This window comes from Rhinatrema bivittatum, chromosome 19 (genome assembly GCF_901001135.1).
Source record: "Rhinatrema bivittatum chromosome 19, aRhiBiv1.1, whole genome shotgun sequence".
Lineage (NCBI taxonomy): Eukaryota > Metazoa > Chordata > Amphibia > Gymnophiona > Rhinatrematidae > Rhinatrema > Rhinatrema bivittatum.
In genome coordinates, this window is record NC_042633.1 from 39,005,851 (window position 1) to 39,023,757 (window position 17,907).

Genomic DNA, 17,907 nt, shown 5'->3' on the forward strand with positions numbered 1-17,907 from the left:
GGATATAGTAAGGCTTGACGAAGGGTCTAGACTAGAGACTGGCACCAAAGCTTTAAAAAAAAAAAAAAAAAAAACAACATAAGACCTGCTGTTCTGGGTCAGACCACGGGTCAATCAAGTCCAGTATCCTGTTTCCAAAAGTGGCCAATCCAGGTCACGAGTACCTGGCAGAATCCCAAATAGTAGTTTATGGGCTTCTCCTCCAGGAGCTTGTCCAAATCTTTTTTTTTTTTTTTTTTTTAAGCCAGCTACAGTAACATCTTTCACCACATCCTCCAGCAATGAATTCTAGGGCTTAACTGTGCTTGAAGTGAAAAATTATTTTCTCTCATTTGTTTTTAATGTGCTACTTAATAATTTCATGGAGTGTCCCATAAGTCATCATTTACCCATTCTATTCCACTCATGATTTTATAGACCTCTTATCATATCTCCCCCCTCAGCTGCTAAAAAATTCAGGGTCAGGCATTTGGATTGTAAAAACCTGAGGGAGCAGCACAGTATGGGGGTGGGGGGAGGGAGCCAGCCTAACATTCACAGCGTGGAGATCCCGAGAGCTCAGGTCAGTCTGCGGCCCTCAAGGGCCACGGCTGGCTCACAGAAGGCCAATTCCAATAAACAGAGGGCCTCTGCTTTCAGCCACACTAGACTCCCCACAGCCTGGAGCCGGCCAGAGGTCCTGCTACCATCCTGCATCCGTTAATGCTGGAGTGCGCGTAATACGTATATCAACCCTGTTAGGATCCGATAAACCCAGCGGTAACAAAAATCACTGCAGCTAAACAGGTTATAGAAAGTGTTATAAAACATTCACGTAAAAATTCCCTCGCCATCCCCCAAGTATTAACGTCAGGGGAGACGGGGGTATGGGCTGTCTGAGATGCTGGTGAAATGAGGGCAGAGTCACCCTGGGTCCCAGAGGACTGTCACAGCGTGTGTGAGTGTGGGGAGGGGGGGGGGGGGGAGAGAATGGACGGCTGTGCTAATGGGACAGACATCCGGAGGCTGACAGAGCACGCACTCGAGGAGGAGGGGGGGCTTTATGTTGGCTTTGACATCTCAGAGATGAGTGAGAGGCTCTGAAGTCCTGTAAAGCATCCCTATGTACACCTCGCGCATTCAGCCCGGAGAACAGTACAAAGCCCAGCCCAGAACAAAGGCATTAAAGAGAAAAGAGAAGGACCCAGCTGCAGCACTGACTCGCTGGCCACTCCCCTTCCTCGCGCCAAACTCCTGGAGCACTCCCCCTGCTAACTCCCTGACAAAGTCACAAAATGCTAATCGCCTCTTTCAAGTCGCTGACCTAGATTCCGAAGATCGTTCAAAACGAGGGAAAAAAGCCCTGTGTGTGTGTGTGTGTTAAAGGAGCCCTACTGGGATCCTCCCAAGTGCTGCGTCAAGACCTGCCTTCTGCTCGGGCCGGGATACTGGGAGATGGCATGAAAGGGCCCCCCGGCGCATTCCTCTGCTGCAGAAACCCGAGTTCCAGTCCGTCACCTCTGCTCTGCTGTGTGGGAGCAGTCACACCTCCATCTCTGCTCGGCAAAAGGCACAAAGCTCCCGTGGCTGCCGACTACGCCAAATCTGGAGTGGCCGCCGACCGCATGCAGTCAATGTATTCTCAACATAATTGCTGCCGCTTCTGGCCTTTCTTTTTCGGAAGCCCGCTGACATAGGCTCAGCAGAGTTAAAAAAAATTCACAATTTAAAAGAGGGAGGAGTGGAATACTGTTTCTCTTTCTGGATCCAGCAAAACCACATATGTTAGCCAATTTAAAAAAAAAAAATTTTTACTAGCATTTTGTAGCAGCCGACTCCCTGATCTCCCGAGGGACCAGCTGGGATCCTCTCTCAGTACCTGTAATTACTTTTAGAGGTTAGGGAAATTTAAGTAGCTTCAAAAGTTATCAAAGTCCAAGCAAACGGATATTGTTAAGAGCAGAACCACTGATAAAAGAGAAGGGCAAATCTTTCATCCATCCGTCTTTTTACAGCTGCGTCCTAGGGATGTCAGAGGAAATCAGGACCGGGTTCACCCTTCTCTTGCAGACCCACGCAGCATGCTGGCTCTCTCTCTCTCTGCCATTACTGTCACAAGGGAAAGATTACGGTGTTACCGAGCTGTCTCCTGCTCCAGGGCGGCGGGGCGTTAATGTGTAAGCGAGTTAAAACCTGGGGCTGGTGTGAGGAAGGCAGAGGGCGCTGGCTCCGCTTCGTGGGTGTAACCTGGAGGGCGTGCGGGCATCCCAGGTCATGCCCCCTGCGCGCCTCTTCCCGCTCCCGGTTGAGAGAGAGAGTTAGCAGAGGGCGCCGGTGCCGGTTCTGGCGAACGACACTGGGTTTTCTCCGCTGAAGGAGCCACGGGGCCGGCCCTCCCCCTCCGCTGCCAGATCACAGCGAGATCTTCCCCGTCTGGATGCTCCCGAAGAGCCTTTCGTCCAGAGGCACGTAGTGGCCTTGTTTGGCGTCCAGGAGATAGATGTGGTCGGATGTCTGGCGGGGGTCAAATCCTTCTCGCTGCAGGCGGGTCTTCTGGATTTTGAAGGTGCCTTGGAAAGACGAGGGGAGGGGGGGGGGGGGGAGAAAAGTGTTTTAAAAGGGGAAAGGTCAGCCTTTCTACAGAGTCCCTGCGGGTGCATTACGGGGGATGCTCGACAGAAGGCAACCAGCTGTGGACGCAGCCCCGGATCCACCCCCCCACCATCACCTGCTGTCTGACCTTCAGTGAAGTCCCTTAAATGGCCCCTCTCCCCCCCCATACTTGGGACTTTGGCCATAAGCTCTAAGGGGTAGGGACACCATAGCCCTGCAATCTTTACCCTGTGTGAGCCGCAGACGGCCTTCGATCTACGGCGATACCGTTCCTCCCATGGGGAACATAAGAACAGGCCATACCGGGTCAGACCCAGGGTCCATCAAGCCCAGCATCCTGTTTCCAACAGTGGCCAATCCAGGCCATGAGAACCTGGCAAGGACCCAAACACTAAGTCTATTCCATGTAACCATTGCTAATGGCAGGGGCTATTCCCTAAGTGAACTTAATAGCAGGTAATGGACTTCTCCTCCAAGAACTTATCCAATCCTTTTTTAAACCCAGCTACACTAACTGCACTAACCACATCCTCCGGCAACAAATTCCAGAGTTTAATTGTGCGTTGAGTGGAAAAAGAACTTAAATTCCAGGGAGCTTCTTCCGAGCCAGCCCTGCGGGGTCACCCAGAGCGGCACAGCCTCACCTAACTCGGCCCCTAGAATGCTTTATCTGTACGCACCCCACTCGCAGATTAACAAGAAAGAATTAAAAATCTGACCGAGAATCTGCCACAGAACTGAAAACCGAGGGGGGGGGGGGGGGGGTTGTTTCGGAGCGGCCTCACGGGTGACCCTGTTACCTGTTTTGTCGACCTGCGGCAGGAGACGGAGGAAGACGGGGCGGGCGTACGGGGGCAGCGCCTTCTGCAGCTCCTGGTACAGGACGCCGGGGCTCACCCTGCCCTCGGGGTCGGCGATGGCGGCCATCCCGGCCTTCCCTTCCACGCCTGGAAAGCAGAGAGACGGGAGTGGGAGCAGTTATCCGGGGGGGGGGGGGGGGGGGGGGGGGGGGGGGGGGTACCGCCACTGCCGAGGAGAGTTTCAGGAGGCGCGGGGATCTAATCCCGGCTCTGCCCCCCCCCCCGGCACCCTGCGCACAAATCCCCGGTCTCGTTCCCCTCCCCCGCCCCGCCGCTCCCCCCCCCCCCCCCCCGTGGTACCTGGCACCTACACGCCGTACACCGCCACGTCCGTCTGGCACAGGGACGCGGCTCAGGTATGCCCTCCACCTCCGTCGTGGACACGTTCTCTCCCCGCCAGCGGAACGTATCGCCGCTGCGGTCCTTGAAGTACATGTAGCCCAGCTCGTCCATCACCAGCACGTCCCCTGTCAAGGCAGGGAGGCAGAGCGTTTTCCAAAACACGACCGGGAAGTAGACGCGCTCTCAAACAGGTCGCCCGTTCTTCCTCCCCCCCCCCCAACCTCAGCGCTCCTTCTATCTTCCCTGCCCCCTCGCATCTCCGGTTAATGCCCTCCCCTCCCCGTGGTTCCTGTATCTCCCTACTCCTCCCCTCCCCCGTCCCCTCTCCACCCTCGCCCGGTGCCTCCCCCCCCGTTATTGTCCCCCTCAAACGGCGCAGGACGAGCTCCTGGGGGGGGGGGGGGGGGAAATTCGCGGGTTACCCGACAGGTAGACGCTGTCCCCTTTCTGGAACACGTTCAGCGCTATCTTCTTGCTGGTGGCCGTCTCGTTCACGTAGCCGTCGAATCGGCGCAGGGGATCCTGCTGGTTGATTCTGCCCACGAGCAGGCCCGGCTCCCCTGGAGAGAGAGGTCACCGGAAGGGCGTGAGAACCTGACCACAGTTACACGTGCATGGAGAGGGTTTCCACGGAAGAGCGAGCTCTAATCCTCGGCTCTGTCACTAACTGTGTGTGTGTGTGTGTGTGACTTCCGGGGGGGGTCACTATCCCTCTACACCTTAGGTCTAAAGAATACGCATTTATAAAGTGCATGTGAGCGCTATTTTAGCACAAATCTGTTTGTTTAATGCAATGAACAATCTATTAAAAGTAGCAGGCCCGTCGTGCTTCCGGTGGTCAACCCTCCAGTAAGAGTGGAAGCACAGGGGCCCTAAATTGGACTACAGGTCCCAGCATGCAGTGGCGGCAGGGGGAGGGGCGGAAGAACCAGGACTGAATCGAGCTGTCCTGGAAACTGGAGATGGGCTGGCGACTTTATTAAATGCGGCGCCGATTCCTTTCAGGTTCGGTTAACGCCTACCCACCAGGGGGAGGGTTTCGGTGCTCACCTGGCTGGCAGGTGATGCACAACCCCTGGCTGTCTCTGATCAGCTCCATGGTGTCCTCGTTCACCTTCACCAGGCGGATGGGATAGACGTTGGGCAGGATCCGGCTGTTGAAGCCGCAGGCGCCCACCTTCCAGGGCATGGGAGAGAGAAAAAGACGGTGCCATGAAATCTTTTGGGACATTGCGGGGGTGGGGGGAAGAGAAGCAGAGAACCTTCCAGAACTCAGGAGAGAGGGAGACAGAATGAGAGAACCGTCCAGAAGCTAGGAGAGAGAGAGAGAGCGCAGCGTGGAACACAGCAGAGACACAGACAGTTCAGGAGATCCCTACATATCTCTGGAGAGACACCTCATGGAATTTTCCAGAACACTGGGCAGACAGCTCAAGAGAACAATCAGGAACAAGAGAGAGAACTCATGGGGGCATTCCGGAACACCGGACAGACAACGCATGGAACCTTCCAGAACACGAGGCGGACAGCTCAAGAGAACAATCAGGAACAAGAGACAGAATTCATGGGGGCATTCCGGAACACCAGATAGACAACGCACGGAACCTTCCAGAACACGGGGCGGACAGTTCTAGATAAACTTTCTAGATCACAGACTCAGTAGCTCAGAAGAGCCCCCCCCTCACCTTCCCGTCCAGGTTGGCGATGCTGCAGTTGCACTCGGTGGCACCGTAAGAACTCCCGATCTGCTTGATGCGGAAACGCCGGGTGAACTCCTCCCAGATGATGGGCCTCAGCCCGTTGCCCACCGCCAGCCGCACCCGGTGCTGGGTCTCCGCCTCTCGCACCGGCTGATTCAGGAGGTACCTGCAGACCTCCCCAATGTACTGGATTACCTGCAAGGGGGTACAGTTTGTCAGCAGCGCACCCGGTTGGCTTTACGGCCCTCAGCGGTTTCAGAATCGGGAGGGCTGGTGGTTATCTGTGTAAGCACCTTAAAAGGGGGACTGGGAGCAGTTCTGCAGGGGCAGGGTGAGGCTCAGGAAGCACCCCGGGGAGACTATCGATAAGACGAGGGGGGGGCACACGTGGCTGGGCTGCCAGGGGAACCGTGGGGCCCCCACACGGATCCCCGTCACTACCAGCTGAGGGCCAGCATCGTGGTGGGCGGGCTACTCACTGCCCCCCCCCCCCCCGCTGGCGGGCAGGAGGGCGCGCGCAGGCCCTGCCGGGTTATCGGCAGGCCTTACCGTGCAGTTGTGCTTCACGCAGTCGTCCCAGAAGCGGCTGGCCGAGAACTTCTTCCGGATGACCACGGTGAGGCCGTAGAGGAGGCACTGCCCGACCCCCATGATGTTACCTGGAGATCCAAGTCGGGAAGGCAGAAACCATGATCGAGGGCTCAGTGGCTTCCTCCGAGACTGTAAACCCCCCCTACCACCACCACGGGCGTGCAACGTTCCGTCCTTCCTCCCCGCCCCGCCACGTGGCGGCATCTCCCCTTTCCCCCCCCTTGCTCGGGAGGGCATACCTGCGTGGTAGGGTAGAGCGGCAGACAGCTGTACAGGACATCATTCCCAAGCGCACTCCGGTAGGCGTAGAAACCGAAAGCCGCGATGCGGTAATACCTGCGGGAGGAGAGCGAGAGAAGCGTCATTTCCACAGCCGGGAGCATCCCAGGCCGTAAACGTTTCTGTGGTTTCCTCACTGCCCGCGACCCTGGAAACCCACTGGTCTGGAGGTGAGAAACACCCAACTTCTGGCAACCTGCAGGTTGAGATCCCACCGCTGACACCAGTAGCCACGAACGATCATTCAACCCTCCCTGAGCTCTGTCTTAGTGTTCAAGCTCTCTGGGGGAGGGGACCTCGTGCCCGTGTGGCGTCACCAGGTTACGAGACTCCGTCCGTGGCTTAAGCTCTTTCCCGTACTTGGACACGATGGTTGCATACCTGGGGCCTGTGCCGGGCCCGTGCTGTAACGGACCGTCAACCGCGCAGTCTGGCCTCGCGCTCGGGGCGGCCGTGAGACACCCGCGGGTTCCCGGGCTGGGGGTCCTAGGGACAAGGCCGCGGAGCCCCGCCACTTGCAAGCTTCTCCGCGATCCAAGGGAGGAGGAGGAGCTCTCCCCATATACATTAACCCACCTGCTGTGCACGACGATGGCAGCCTTGGGCATCCCTGTTGTCCCCGAGGTGTAGATGTAGAACAGGCGATCTGAAAAATTAAAAAAAAAAAAAACAAACAGGAGAGACAGCCCGTTACCCGGCCAGGGAAAGCCAGCATCGTGCTGCCTGTCCCCCAGTCCCCCCCTACAGCCACCTTAATGACCGCTGTAACTCCTGGGGACGCTGCCCGAGGGGGAGGGAGGGAACACAGGTAGAGGTAAAGGCCTACAAAGATACCTCTCCAGCCACCGGAGGGAACGGAGAACCGAGCCACGGCGTAAAGCACAGAACCAGGACCAAGTTACCGAGGCTGGGTGCCAGGAAATAAACTTCACAGGTGTGGTTAGAGGGGGGGGGGGGGTGTCACTTTTTCCCCCCTCACAGTGCTGTAAAACCGAGACTCTGACGGGGGGGGGGGGGGACTTCAGGGAGGCCTCGTCTCGTGGCTGCGCCTCGGGAGGAATCTTTCTTAACGCCAGGCGAGCTGAGGCAGGACGGCCTGCCCTGTTACTGTTTTTAGCTCCTGCCAAGCGCCCCCCCCCCCCCCCCCCGGCGGTTGCGAAAGACACGAAACTGCTGACTCCGAGTCCCAGCTGCTCGCACAGATCTCCCACAGCCAAGCTTCTCCCCTCCCCCCCACCCCAACCCAGAACCGCGGCGGCTGACCGGGGCACGCGCCGGCAAGGGGCCGACTCGGGCACCGTTAAGGGCAGAGACCACGCTAGCCTCAGGCAGAAAGGGCAGGGGCGGCTCTGAGAGATCTCCCCCGGGCCTCTTCTAGGCAGACAGGAGCGGCGGGAGGAGGTTCCCCTCTTATCCTGCTAAGAGACGTTCTCTCTCGTGCCGCCCTTTGCTAAAAAAAAAAGATAAAACCAGGCCCCTCTTGTGTCTGCAGGGTGGGTAGGCAGGGCCGCAATGTCCAGGTCGTGTTTCTGACCCCCCCCCCCCCCCCGCCGGCCACGCCCGACGCGGAACACATCCCGCGCTCCCTCCGTCAAGTTCCTCTCTGCAGCGACAGGGAAATGTTATGACAGGAAATGCCCCTTCATCGGACAGGGGGGGGGGGCGAGGCCAGGTGAGAACCCCCCCCCCCCCACACACACACACACAGAGCTGGCAGGGGGGGGGGGCGATGGCAAAAATTACCGCTGAATCCTTGGGCGGGACACTGAACCGGAGCCTTCGAGGCGGCGGCCAGGAGCGGGTCCAGGTGCTCCGAGCCGGCGGGGGCCGCCCGGGGGTCGAAGTCCCCGCTGCAGAACCTGATCATGGTCTTCCCAGCAGCCCGTTCACCTCCGCCAGGGCTGCGGGAGAGAGAGAGAGAGAGAGAGGGAAGGCGATGACCTGCAGTCACCTGGGAGAGCCCGGGTCCCGCTCCCCCCCCCCCCGCCCGTCCCCGCTCCCCCCCGCCTCTTACCCGCGCTCAGCTCCCCTCCGAAGATGACCGCCTTGGCTTCCGAGCTGGCCATGCAGTGGGCCAGGGAGTCCAGCCGCAGGTTGAAGTTGATGAGGGCCGCCCGCAGGCCAGCCTTGGCATGCCCAGCCAGAGGCCCACGTACTGCGGCCGGCTCTCTCCATGAAGAGGGCCACCACGTCCCCCGGGCGGAAGCCCCGGCCGGTCAGCAGGTTGGCCACCCGGCTGGCGTACTCGTCCAGCTGCCGGAAGGACCAGCTCTCGCCCGTGCCCTCATAGACCAGGGCCGCCTTGTCCGGGTGCCTGCGAGCCGTCTCCTGGAAGATGCCCGGGATGGAGGCCCTGGACCTCTGGTGCCTCCTCAGCTCCCACTTGACGCGGAGCAGCACGGACAGGCCGCTGGGGGGGGGGGGGGGGGAGGGGGGGAGGAAATAAGGCAAGTTAGCACCCCAGGCCCGGCCCAGCCCGGAGAGGAGAGAGAGACCGGGAGGGTGCAGCACGCAGAGCGGAGGCCACACAAGCCAGGCCTGGAGGCGATGCCTGCCCCTCTCTCTCTCTGTCTCTCTCTCCTGGCTCCCCTCCAGGCCTGTTCACAATCATCCCCCGCCCTCCCCGTACTCCCCCGCAGGACACAGAGAACGTCCTTAATCTCAGCTCGCACAGAGACTCCCATTCACCGCTTCTGCGGCCTCCGCACTCCCCACCCCCTCCCCGCGGCTTCCCCTCCTCCCTCCAAGGGGGGCCACGCAGGCCTCTTCCTCAGCCTTAACTCCCACCCCCCCCCCCCACTCCCCGCTACCTCTGCTCTCCAGATCATGGGGGGGGGGGGGGGGGGGGGGGGCGGACAGACCAGCTCCGTCCTGGCTCATGCGAGATAGACGGAGTGGAGAGCTGGCAGATGCTGCACCGTGCACCCTGGGGTGCCAGCCGGTGAGCGTGCGGCGGTGGCTGCCAGGCGAGGGCAGAACGCGGCACACGGGGGGGGGGGGGGGGGGGGGAAGAGCCCGGTTTGCCTGGAGAAAGAACACAGCCCGAGCTTCCTCCGCCGCTTCCCCTCCCCCTGCAGAAACCGAGCTTGTAAAAAAAATAAAAAAATAATTAAAAGTAGGGAAAGCCGCTGATAAATTTATTTTTAACCGGTAAGCGGGGCAGGTCAGAGCTGGAAGTCACACGGGGGCGCATCACCAGCTCCCACCAGGACATTATTATTATTATTATTATTATTTTAACACTCTCCTCCGGGAGACGCAAACTCACCCCCTCCGGCGCCCTTAGGACAGGAAGGATACTCACAAGATGTCCCTGCCGGCCGTCTTGAAGAGGATGCGCAGGTACCTCCAGCCCCCGCTGCCGACGTAGACCCCCAGGCTGGCGGCCAGGCTCCAGGACCAGGGGACGCCCAGGAAGCGCATGAGAGCCAGAGAGCCCAGGCAGAAGGTGCAGCTCCCGATCAGACGCATCCTGAAGGGGGGGGGGGGGGGGGAGGGAGAGAGAGAGAGAGAGAGGGCCTGAGCGGAGGGGGAGCGCAGCCGTCTGCGGAGGCGGGGTCCGAGTCCCCCCTCCCTCCCACGGGATCCCGAGCGGCCAGACAGGAAGAGCACTTAACCCCTTGCAAGAGCAGAGTGGCACTTCCTCTCCTGGGGGGGGGGGGGTGGGGGGGCACAGGAAGCAGGGTGCGGGGCCAGGATGCTGGAGGGGCGCCAGCTACCCGCAGGGGCTGTTACCACAAAAAGAGAAAAGCTGTCCTCGCTCATTACCAGACACAGTCCCCTCCTGGGGCTCTAACCCCGTACCTCCCCCCCCCCCCCCCTGCAGGGCAAACTGCGATCACCCCTGCACGGGGGGGGGGGGGGGGAGGCAGCCTCATCCCCGGCACATTCTGCACCGACCTGGAGAAGGGGGCAGAGAGGCAGTGAGGGGGGGGGGGGTCCCATCCAGCGGGCCCCCCCCCCACTATTAATCCACACAACTCACCCCCTTACTCACCCCCTCTGAAGGGGACCCCCACCAACCTCCTCTGCTCCCCCCCCCCAGGGGAGACTCCACCCATACCCCCCCCTCATCACTCTCTGCTCCCCCCTTCCCTCAGGGGACTCCACCCATACCCCCCTCCTCACTCTCTGCTCCCCCCTCCCCTCAGGGAATTCCACCCATACCCCCCCCTCCTCACTCTCTGCTCCCCCCTCCCCTCAGGGGATTCCACCCACACCCCCCCTCCTCACTCTCTGCTCCCCCCTCTTCTCAGGAGACTCCACCCATACCCCCCTCCTCAATCTCTGTTCCCCCCTCCCCTCAGGGGACTCCCACCCATACCCCCCCTCCTCATTCTCTGCTCCCCCCCTCCTCATTCTCTGCTCCCCCCTTCTCTCAGAAGACTCCACCCATACCCCCCCTCCTCACTCTCTGTTCCCCCCTCCCCCTCAGGGGACTCCACCCATACCCCCCTCCTCACTCTCTGCTCCCCCTTTCCCCCAGGTGATTCCACCCATTACCCCCCCTCCTCACTCTCTGCTCCCCCCTTCCCCTCAGGGGATTCCACCCATACCCCCCCTCCCCCAGGGGTCTCCACCCATACCCCCCTCCTCACTCTCTGCTCCCCCTTCCCCCAGGGGATTCCACCCATACCCCCCCCTCCTCACTCTCTGCTCCCCCTTTCCCCCAGGGATTCCACCCATTACCCCCCCTCCTCACTCTCTGCTCCCCCTTCCCCCAGGGGATTCCACCCCATACCCCCCCTCCCCCAGGGGTCTCCACCCATACCCCCCTCCTCACTCTCTGCTCCCCCTTCCCCCAGGGGATTCCACCCATACCCCCCTCCTCACTCTCTGCTCCCCCTTCCCCCAGGGGATTCCACCCATACCCCCCCTCCTCACTCTCTGCTCCCCCTTCCCCCAGGGGATTCCACCCATACCCCCCCTCCTCACTCTCTGCTCCCCCTTCCCCCAGGGGATTCCACCCATTACCCCCCCTCCTCACTCTCTGCTCCCCCTTCCCCCAGGTGACTCCACCCATACCCCCTCCTCACTCTCTGCTCCCCCTCCCCCAAGTCTCTGGGACTCCACCGTTACCCCTCCCCCAGGAGAATCCACTGTTACCCCCTCCTCACTCTCTGCTCCCCCTCCCCCAGGGGATTCCACCAATACCCCCTCCTCACTCTCTGCTCCCCCTTCCCCACGGGACTCCACCGATGCCCCCCCTCCTCATATTTTGCTCCCTGGATCTCAGGGCTTAGGGGACTGCGCTAAAGCCCTCCGAGGCTCGCATTTCTTAGGATTTGGATTAACTTGCAGAAAGACACTCAATAACCACCCCCTCCTGCCCCGGGGATCGAGGGATGGCAATTACCTTCCAGGCGGACCGCGGAGCCCTCAGCCACGAACTTTATTTACTAACAATACCGGAGCCAGGGCGAGAGTCCTCCAGTCCGCTCCTCCCCCAGACCATAGAGAGGAGCCGTCCCTGCCTTCTAAACCATAGAGAGGAGCCGTCCCTGCCCCCTTTAACCATAGAGAGGAGCCTGCCATGTCCCTAAACCATAGAGAGGAACCTATCCCTTCCCAGACCATAGAGAGGTACCTGTCCCGGTCTCCCCTAAACTATAGAGAGCAGCCTGTCCTTGCCCCCGAAACCATAAAGTCTATTCCCTGTACGTGCCCGGATCAGTCCAGACTGTGGGTTATGCCTCCCTTCCAGCAAATGCAGACAGAGAGAAACTCAAAGGACGCCCTCTCTTAACCCGGCGTGCCTTCTGCATCCCTGCAGTCTGTCTCCAGCAGATGGAGGTGGTGCAAATCCTGCAGTCTTGCCCTCATTTGAGGGTGGACATGCGGTCTATTTAAAAAAAAAAAAAAAAATCTAATAAGTAACACCCCTATTCCATGTTTTTCCTTGGATACTTATTATTGTTTTAGAACAATTGGTTATTGTTTTATATAGGTCTACTTTCAATCTATTTTGTTTTTTTAATTTGATGTTATAATTTCATACTTAATGTTTTGAACTGTTTCACTGTTACCTATTTGATGACAATTCTGTTTTCTGTAAACCAATGTGATATTCTGAATTGAATGTCGGCATAAAAAAATAAATACTCGCCCTGGTGTCCGAGAACGCAGCCTGGGCTTTGCCTGCTGTGTTCCACCTAGCAGTGTCCAAATAAATAAAGAAACGATTTGCAAACCGTAATCTGTGCTGGGAGTCATAGAGCACATGCACGCATATCCCCTCCTCCCCTTTATCTCCAGTATGGGGGTGTCACAGAGCAGATAGACTTTATACTCCAGCACGAACACTTTTTATTTTAAATATTTCCTCCCTTCTTATCCCCCCCCCCCCCCACACGGAACGGCAGGCCCAGGTGGCTGTGGGATCGTTCGCCGGCCCCTCTTCCGTGGCCTCCCCTGGCTGCTGGGGTTGGTGGTGGTGGTGGTGGTAATCGGGTGGATAAGGGACCCAGATCCACGACTGCAGAGCACCGCAGCCTGAGCCCACAGGAACCTGGCCCCAGATCATTTGTTTTTGACATCTCACTAAAGTGTTTGCTAAACAATTTGCAGTTTTCCGTCTGTCTCCGTTCCTCTCCCTCTCCCCTGTGCCATGGAGTTCTCCGAGTTACAGTAAGCCCAGCTATTTATAGGGCTGCTGACTTCTATTCATAGGGCAAGAAGATTCAGCTCCGACCCGAGAAAGCCCCGACGGGTCGTTAATATCCATTACGCTGCGCGATTCTGTAACACCCAGCATCCACGTGGGGGCGCACAGCCACCTCCCGGGTTTGAACCCCTGGGCCATATGGGATTTATTTTATTTATTTATTTTTAATTTTTATATACCAGAATTCCTGTATGCAATACAAATCAATCCGGTTTACAAGTAACGAAAAGGTTGCCCTGGTCTTGGGGTTAGACCGGGGTTTTTTTACATGGAACACAGAACAATAACAAATCAACCATTGAACATTATTTCAGGGAATATTGAAAGTAACAATAAAATAAAATAAAATCCCTTCGCCGTGGAGGATTGTAGTGTGGGGCTGGATAGTCACAGCAGGGGGGGTGCAGGGAGCCAGGGACATGAATGGGGATGGGGTGAGGTTCCGGCTCGGTGACTTGACTGCCACCCGAACCTGGCCCGATCCACCACAGCTCCATAACCCGAAAGGCAGGCTGACCCGCACCTGGTTCTGTTCCGGTCGCAGGGCCCGACTTGTAGCTGCCGCTTTTCCTCGGGCATATTTCAGTCCATCGCTATGACACTTCGGGAGGGAGGCTAACAGCCCCCCCCCCTCGATAAAAAAAACCATGAAAATTCCCATGTGGACTCCTGCTTCCCGCAGGAGACGCAAAAAAAGACCAAAACTAAAGTCACGGATGGTGCTATGAACTGGTTGTCGAAAGGTGTCTTAGCTCTCGAGCTCTGAACCTATTTCAGACCGTACAAAACAAACGCCCGGGAGAGGGGCACCAGCCCACTCTCCCACCGAAACAATAGTCAAATAACTGTGCCCTGCATCCCGCAGGGGACATAGAAGAAAAGGTCTCGAGCTCTGAGCCTATTTCAGACCGTACAAAAATGCCCGGGAGAGGGGCACCAGCCCACTCTCCCACCGAAACAATAGTCAAATAACTGTGCCCTGCATCCCGCAGGGGACATAGAAGAAAAGGTCTCGAGCTCTGAGCCTATTTCAGACCGTACAAAAATGCCCGGGAGAGGGGCACCAGCCCACTCTCCCACCGAAACAATAGTCAAATAACTGTGCCCTGCATCCCGCAGGGGACATAGAAGAAAAGGTCTCGAGCTCTGAGCCTATTTCAGACCGTACAAAAATGCCCGGGAGAGGGGCACCAGCCCACTCTCCCACCGAAACAATAGTCAAATAACTGTGCCCTGCATCCCGCAGGGGACATAGAAGAAAAGGTCTCGAGCTCTGAGCCTATTTCAGACCGTACAAAAATGCCCGGGAGAGGGGCACCAGCCCACTCTCCCACCGAAACAATAATCAAATAACTGTGCCCTGCATCCCGCAGGGGACATAGAAGAAAAGGTCTAGAGCTCTGAGCATGGGGAGCGGGAATCGGAACTACATTTCCCTGCATGCACCTGGGGCGGGGAGGGGGGAGGTAAAACCAGAACCAGGTCGACCTGCCCTTGGCTGAGCCGGATGGAGCTTGCTTTCAGCCTCTACCTGCAGGGCTGTAATCCCTGCTCAGATCTGCTGGGATTACCCTGGGGAGTCGGGGTCTTGCTTGTCGGACTTCTCCCGGTGGTCCGTCCAGGGGGATGGCCGACCTCTTTGCGGGAAAGGTGCTGGTGAGCAACGGCCGCGAGCGGCACGAGCTGGACACGGAGCGGGAGCTGAGCCGGCGGCTGGAGAACCGGCTGCTGCTGCTCTACTTCGGGGCGGCGGGCTGCCCGCGCTGCCGGGATTTCTCCCCCGTGCTAAGGGACTTCTTCGTCCGGCTGACGGACGAGTTCTACGTGGCCCGGGCGTGCCAGCTGGCCCTGGTGTACGTGCCGGGCAGCGGGAGCGAGGAGCAGGAGGACGGGTTCCTGCTCGACATGCCCAGAAAGTGGCTGACATTGCCCTTCGGGGAGCGGGGCTTTAAACGGTAAGAGCGCGGGGCAGGCGCGGCGCATCCCTGCTGACGGTCCGTGCCTCTGTGTAAGGCTCGGTAACCTCCCCCCCTCACCCCCCACTGCCCAGCCCGCTCTGCATTCTGCTGCTTCCCTGCAAGGCTCTGTCATCCCAGTACCCCCCCCCCCCCCGGGCCAGAGCCCCTCTGTATACGGCTCCAAGGCCTGCCTCTCTGTACAGCTCTCTCCCCAGATCGAGAGTACCCTATGCACGGGGGGGGGGGGCAGGGAGGCGGGAGCAACCCCTAGGAGAGGCGAAATGGGCCCGCGCTCCCTTGCCATAGGATGCCGCCGCGCGACATCAGCGAAAGTCCAGGGCGCATCGCCCCCTTTCCCGTCCTCCGCTACTGGAGCAAGGCGCGGTAGAGGTTAAGTAGAGGTTAGGTAGTGGTTAAGCGCAGCCCGTGTAGAGCGGAGGAGCAGCCTGGTGTTTAGAGCAGCAGGGCTATGAACCAGGAGACCAGGGTTCGAGTCCCCGCTGTCGCTCCTTGTGACCTTGGGCAAATCGCTTTACCCCTCCGTTGCCTCAGGTACAAAATTAAGATTGTAAGCCCTCTGGGGAATAGGGAAGTACCTGAATGTAATCCACTTTGACAGGGCTGAAAAAAAGTGCAGAATATAAACAGACACGGAGGTCGAGGCCGCACCTGCGTTGTCCCCTCCGCTTGCACCCCCCCACGCTGCATCGTCCGGGCGTTTCCCCGTCGGTAGCTGTTTTGCCCCCCCCGGGGTTGCGACCTCAGGACAGGTCTCTGTAGGGAAAAGGCTGTAAGAAGCCGCAGTGCCAGGCGAATTGCAATCTTCCCAGCCGAGCCTAATCCCGCCAGGGACAGAGGGCGCCGCCTTTGCCCAAGCTCGCGTGGGGGAGGCCACGCGCTTGCCCCGGATCGGTCGCCCGGGGATGGGGGGTGATGGTTTAATGCTCTTATGTTTTTACCCGTTTACCCCCGCATCCCTCTCCCTCCCCCCCCCCCCCCCCCCCACACACAGGGAGCTGGCGTGGAAGTTCGGGGTGGAGGAGATCCCCGCCGTGGTGGTGCTGAAGCCGAGCGGGGCGGTCATCTCGCGCAATGCCGTGGAGGAGATCCGCCGGCTGGGGCCGCCCTGCTTCCAGAACTGGCAGGAGTCCGGGGACCTCCTGGACCGCAGCTTCCTGCCGGCGGAATTCTTCGACGACCCGGCCGGCCGGAGCGTCACCGACCCCCTCCGCCGGCCGAAGTACAAGCTGAAGGCGGAGAGGCAGGGGGGGGAGGGCGGGGAGACGAAGGGGCTCTTTTGACACCCCCCCCCCCCGGGTCCGCTCCGGGACCCTTGGGTTTCCTTAAAAGAAGGATCAGAATTCCAAGTCCGTGCGACAGGGCAGAGCCCCGGGGGCCGGATCGGCCAGTCCGGTTGACCTGGGACGACCCTAACGAAGACCCTCTCCACCGTCCCGTCCCGCTTTCAGCTGGCTCCAGGCCATGCAGGACTACCCCCCAGGTTCTTAGGGAGACACCAGAACTACATGACCTAACATGCAATGGGGGGGGGGGGAGTGAAAACAGGACTGGGTCAGCCCCCCCCCCCCCAGCCGGAAAAAGCTTAGAAAGGCAGCACTCTAAGTCTGCCGATATTATGGTCAAGTGATGAGGTCATGCGCACCCCAGCAATGATGTCATTTTATTTATTTTTTTATTTTATTTAAATAAATAAATATTTTATTTTATTTTATTTTATTTATTTTATTTTATTTTTTTATTTTATTTAAATAAATAAATAAACAAACAAACAAACAAACAAAGACAGGAACCATGTCTTCAAACCTTCAGGAAAAGACTGAAAACATGGATGTTCATGAAAGCATTTCCGGACCCTTAAAGATTCTCTACCATCAAATGCAGCATTACTGATCATTTCCTATTAAACTGAAACAGTCTCTATCTACCAATCATTACAATGTTTTACTTCTCGTTAAACTGTTTATCTTTCCTCTAACTCTAATCCCAGTTAGAATGACCCCGTTTTATTGTAACTTTTTTCTTCCATGCACTTGTTTTACCTTTTAATGTATACTCTTATGTTATTAGTTATTTACGTTATAATGTATTTCTCACCCCTTGTTTTATGTAAACCGACATGATACGAACTCCGTGAATGCCGGTATAGAAAAATACAAATAAATAAAAATAAAAATAAATGATGTCATCAACACGCCACGTCTTTTGAAGGGGAAGAAAGGAAAGGGGCATTTTTGGATTGGGGGGGGCGGGAGAAGGGGTGGAAACTGCGTCTCAAACAGAAGAATGGCCGGTGAATCGGCCGTTTTAAAATATCTTTCTGTCTGAATAAATTTTATTTTAATGCAGTAAAAGGAACACGTGGTGTCGTTCTGGTGTGGTCCAGGGGTCCCTGCGGCTTCCCTGTTATTCAGATGCCGAATGCAGGGAATGAGGGCCTGTGAATTCGTTTCAAACCGGTCCTTCGTTTTGGGTATCCGAGAAGAGAGGAGACACCCCCCCCCCCCCCTGCATCTTCTGACCTCTAACACCGCCCTGAACACTTTGCAATGTGCGAGGATTCCTAACATCCCAACGCACCCCCTTGGAACCCCTTCCAAAAAATCAGAGCTACAGTTCCCTGTGAGCCATGGGGTAAAGCCAGGCCTGGATTATCCCAGCCCTCATGACACAGAACCACCTGGCGACCCTCACGAGCTGCCGCCCCAGGTCTGCAGAAACTGATTTCCCCAAGCTTCACGCACACAAAGAGCCACTGGATAACCCCCCAGGGCATGCGTTCTCCTAAAAAAAAAAAAAAGTGCCAGCTTCTCAGGGAATTATTCTTGAACGAGTAGATGTGAATCGGTTATTTACTCTTTCAGATAATAGAAGGACTAGGGGGCACTCCATGAAGTTAGCAT

The 17,907-nt window shown here is 57.8% G+C and overlaps 2 protein-coding genes across 2 annotated transcripts; one reads left to right on the forward strand and one right to left on the reverse strand.

Annotated features, from left to right (window-relative positions):
* Positions 1-450: 450 nt before the first annotated feature.
* On the reverse strand, positions 451-12,137 carry SLC27A1 (solute carrier family 27 member 1). Its single transcript, XM_029585057.1, is given in 17 exon segments — positions 451-2,549; positions 3,393-3,539; positions 3,753-3,804; positions 3,807-3,919; positions 4,217-4,354; positions 4,845-4,971; positions 5,480-5,689; positions 6,044-6,162; positions 6,336-6,421; positions 6,941-7,010; positions 8,108-8,233; positions 8,236-8,265; positions 8,379-8,495; positions 8,498-8,534; positions 8,537-8,774; positions 9,669-9,836; positions 11,721-12,137. Coding segments are annotated over 16 exon segments (1,935 nt in total). The 5' UTR covers position 9,836; positions 11,721-12,137; the 3' UTR covers positions 451-2,391.
* Positions 12,138-14,518: 2,381 nt separating this feature from the next.
* On the forward strand, positions 14,519-16,707 carry NXNL1 (nucleoredoxin like 1). The gene is made up of 2 exons (XM_029584776.1): positions 14,519-14,983; positions 15,999-16,707. The coding sequence occupies exons 1-2, from the start codon at positions 14,655-14,657 to the stop codon at positions 16,285-16,287; spliced, it is 618 nt and encodes a 205-aa protein (XP_029440636.1). The 5' UTR covers positions 14,519-14,654; the 3' UTR covers positions 16,288-16,707.
* The last annotated feature ends 1,200 nt before the right edge of the window (positions 16,708-17,907 follow it).

Coding starts and splice junctions, on each gene's coding strand:
- NXNL1 (XM_029584776.1), top strand. CDS start 14,655: ATGGCCGACCTCTTTGCGGGAAAGGTGCTGGTGAGCAACGGCCGCGAG. Junction 14,984..15,998: donor GGGGAGCGGGGCTTTAAACG/GTAAGAGCGCGG, acceptor CCCCACACACAG/GGAGCTGGCGTGGAAGTTCG.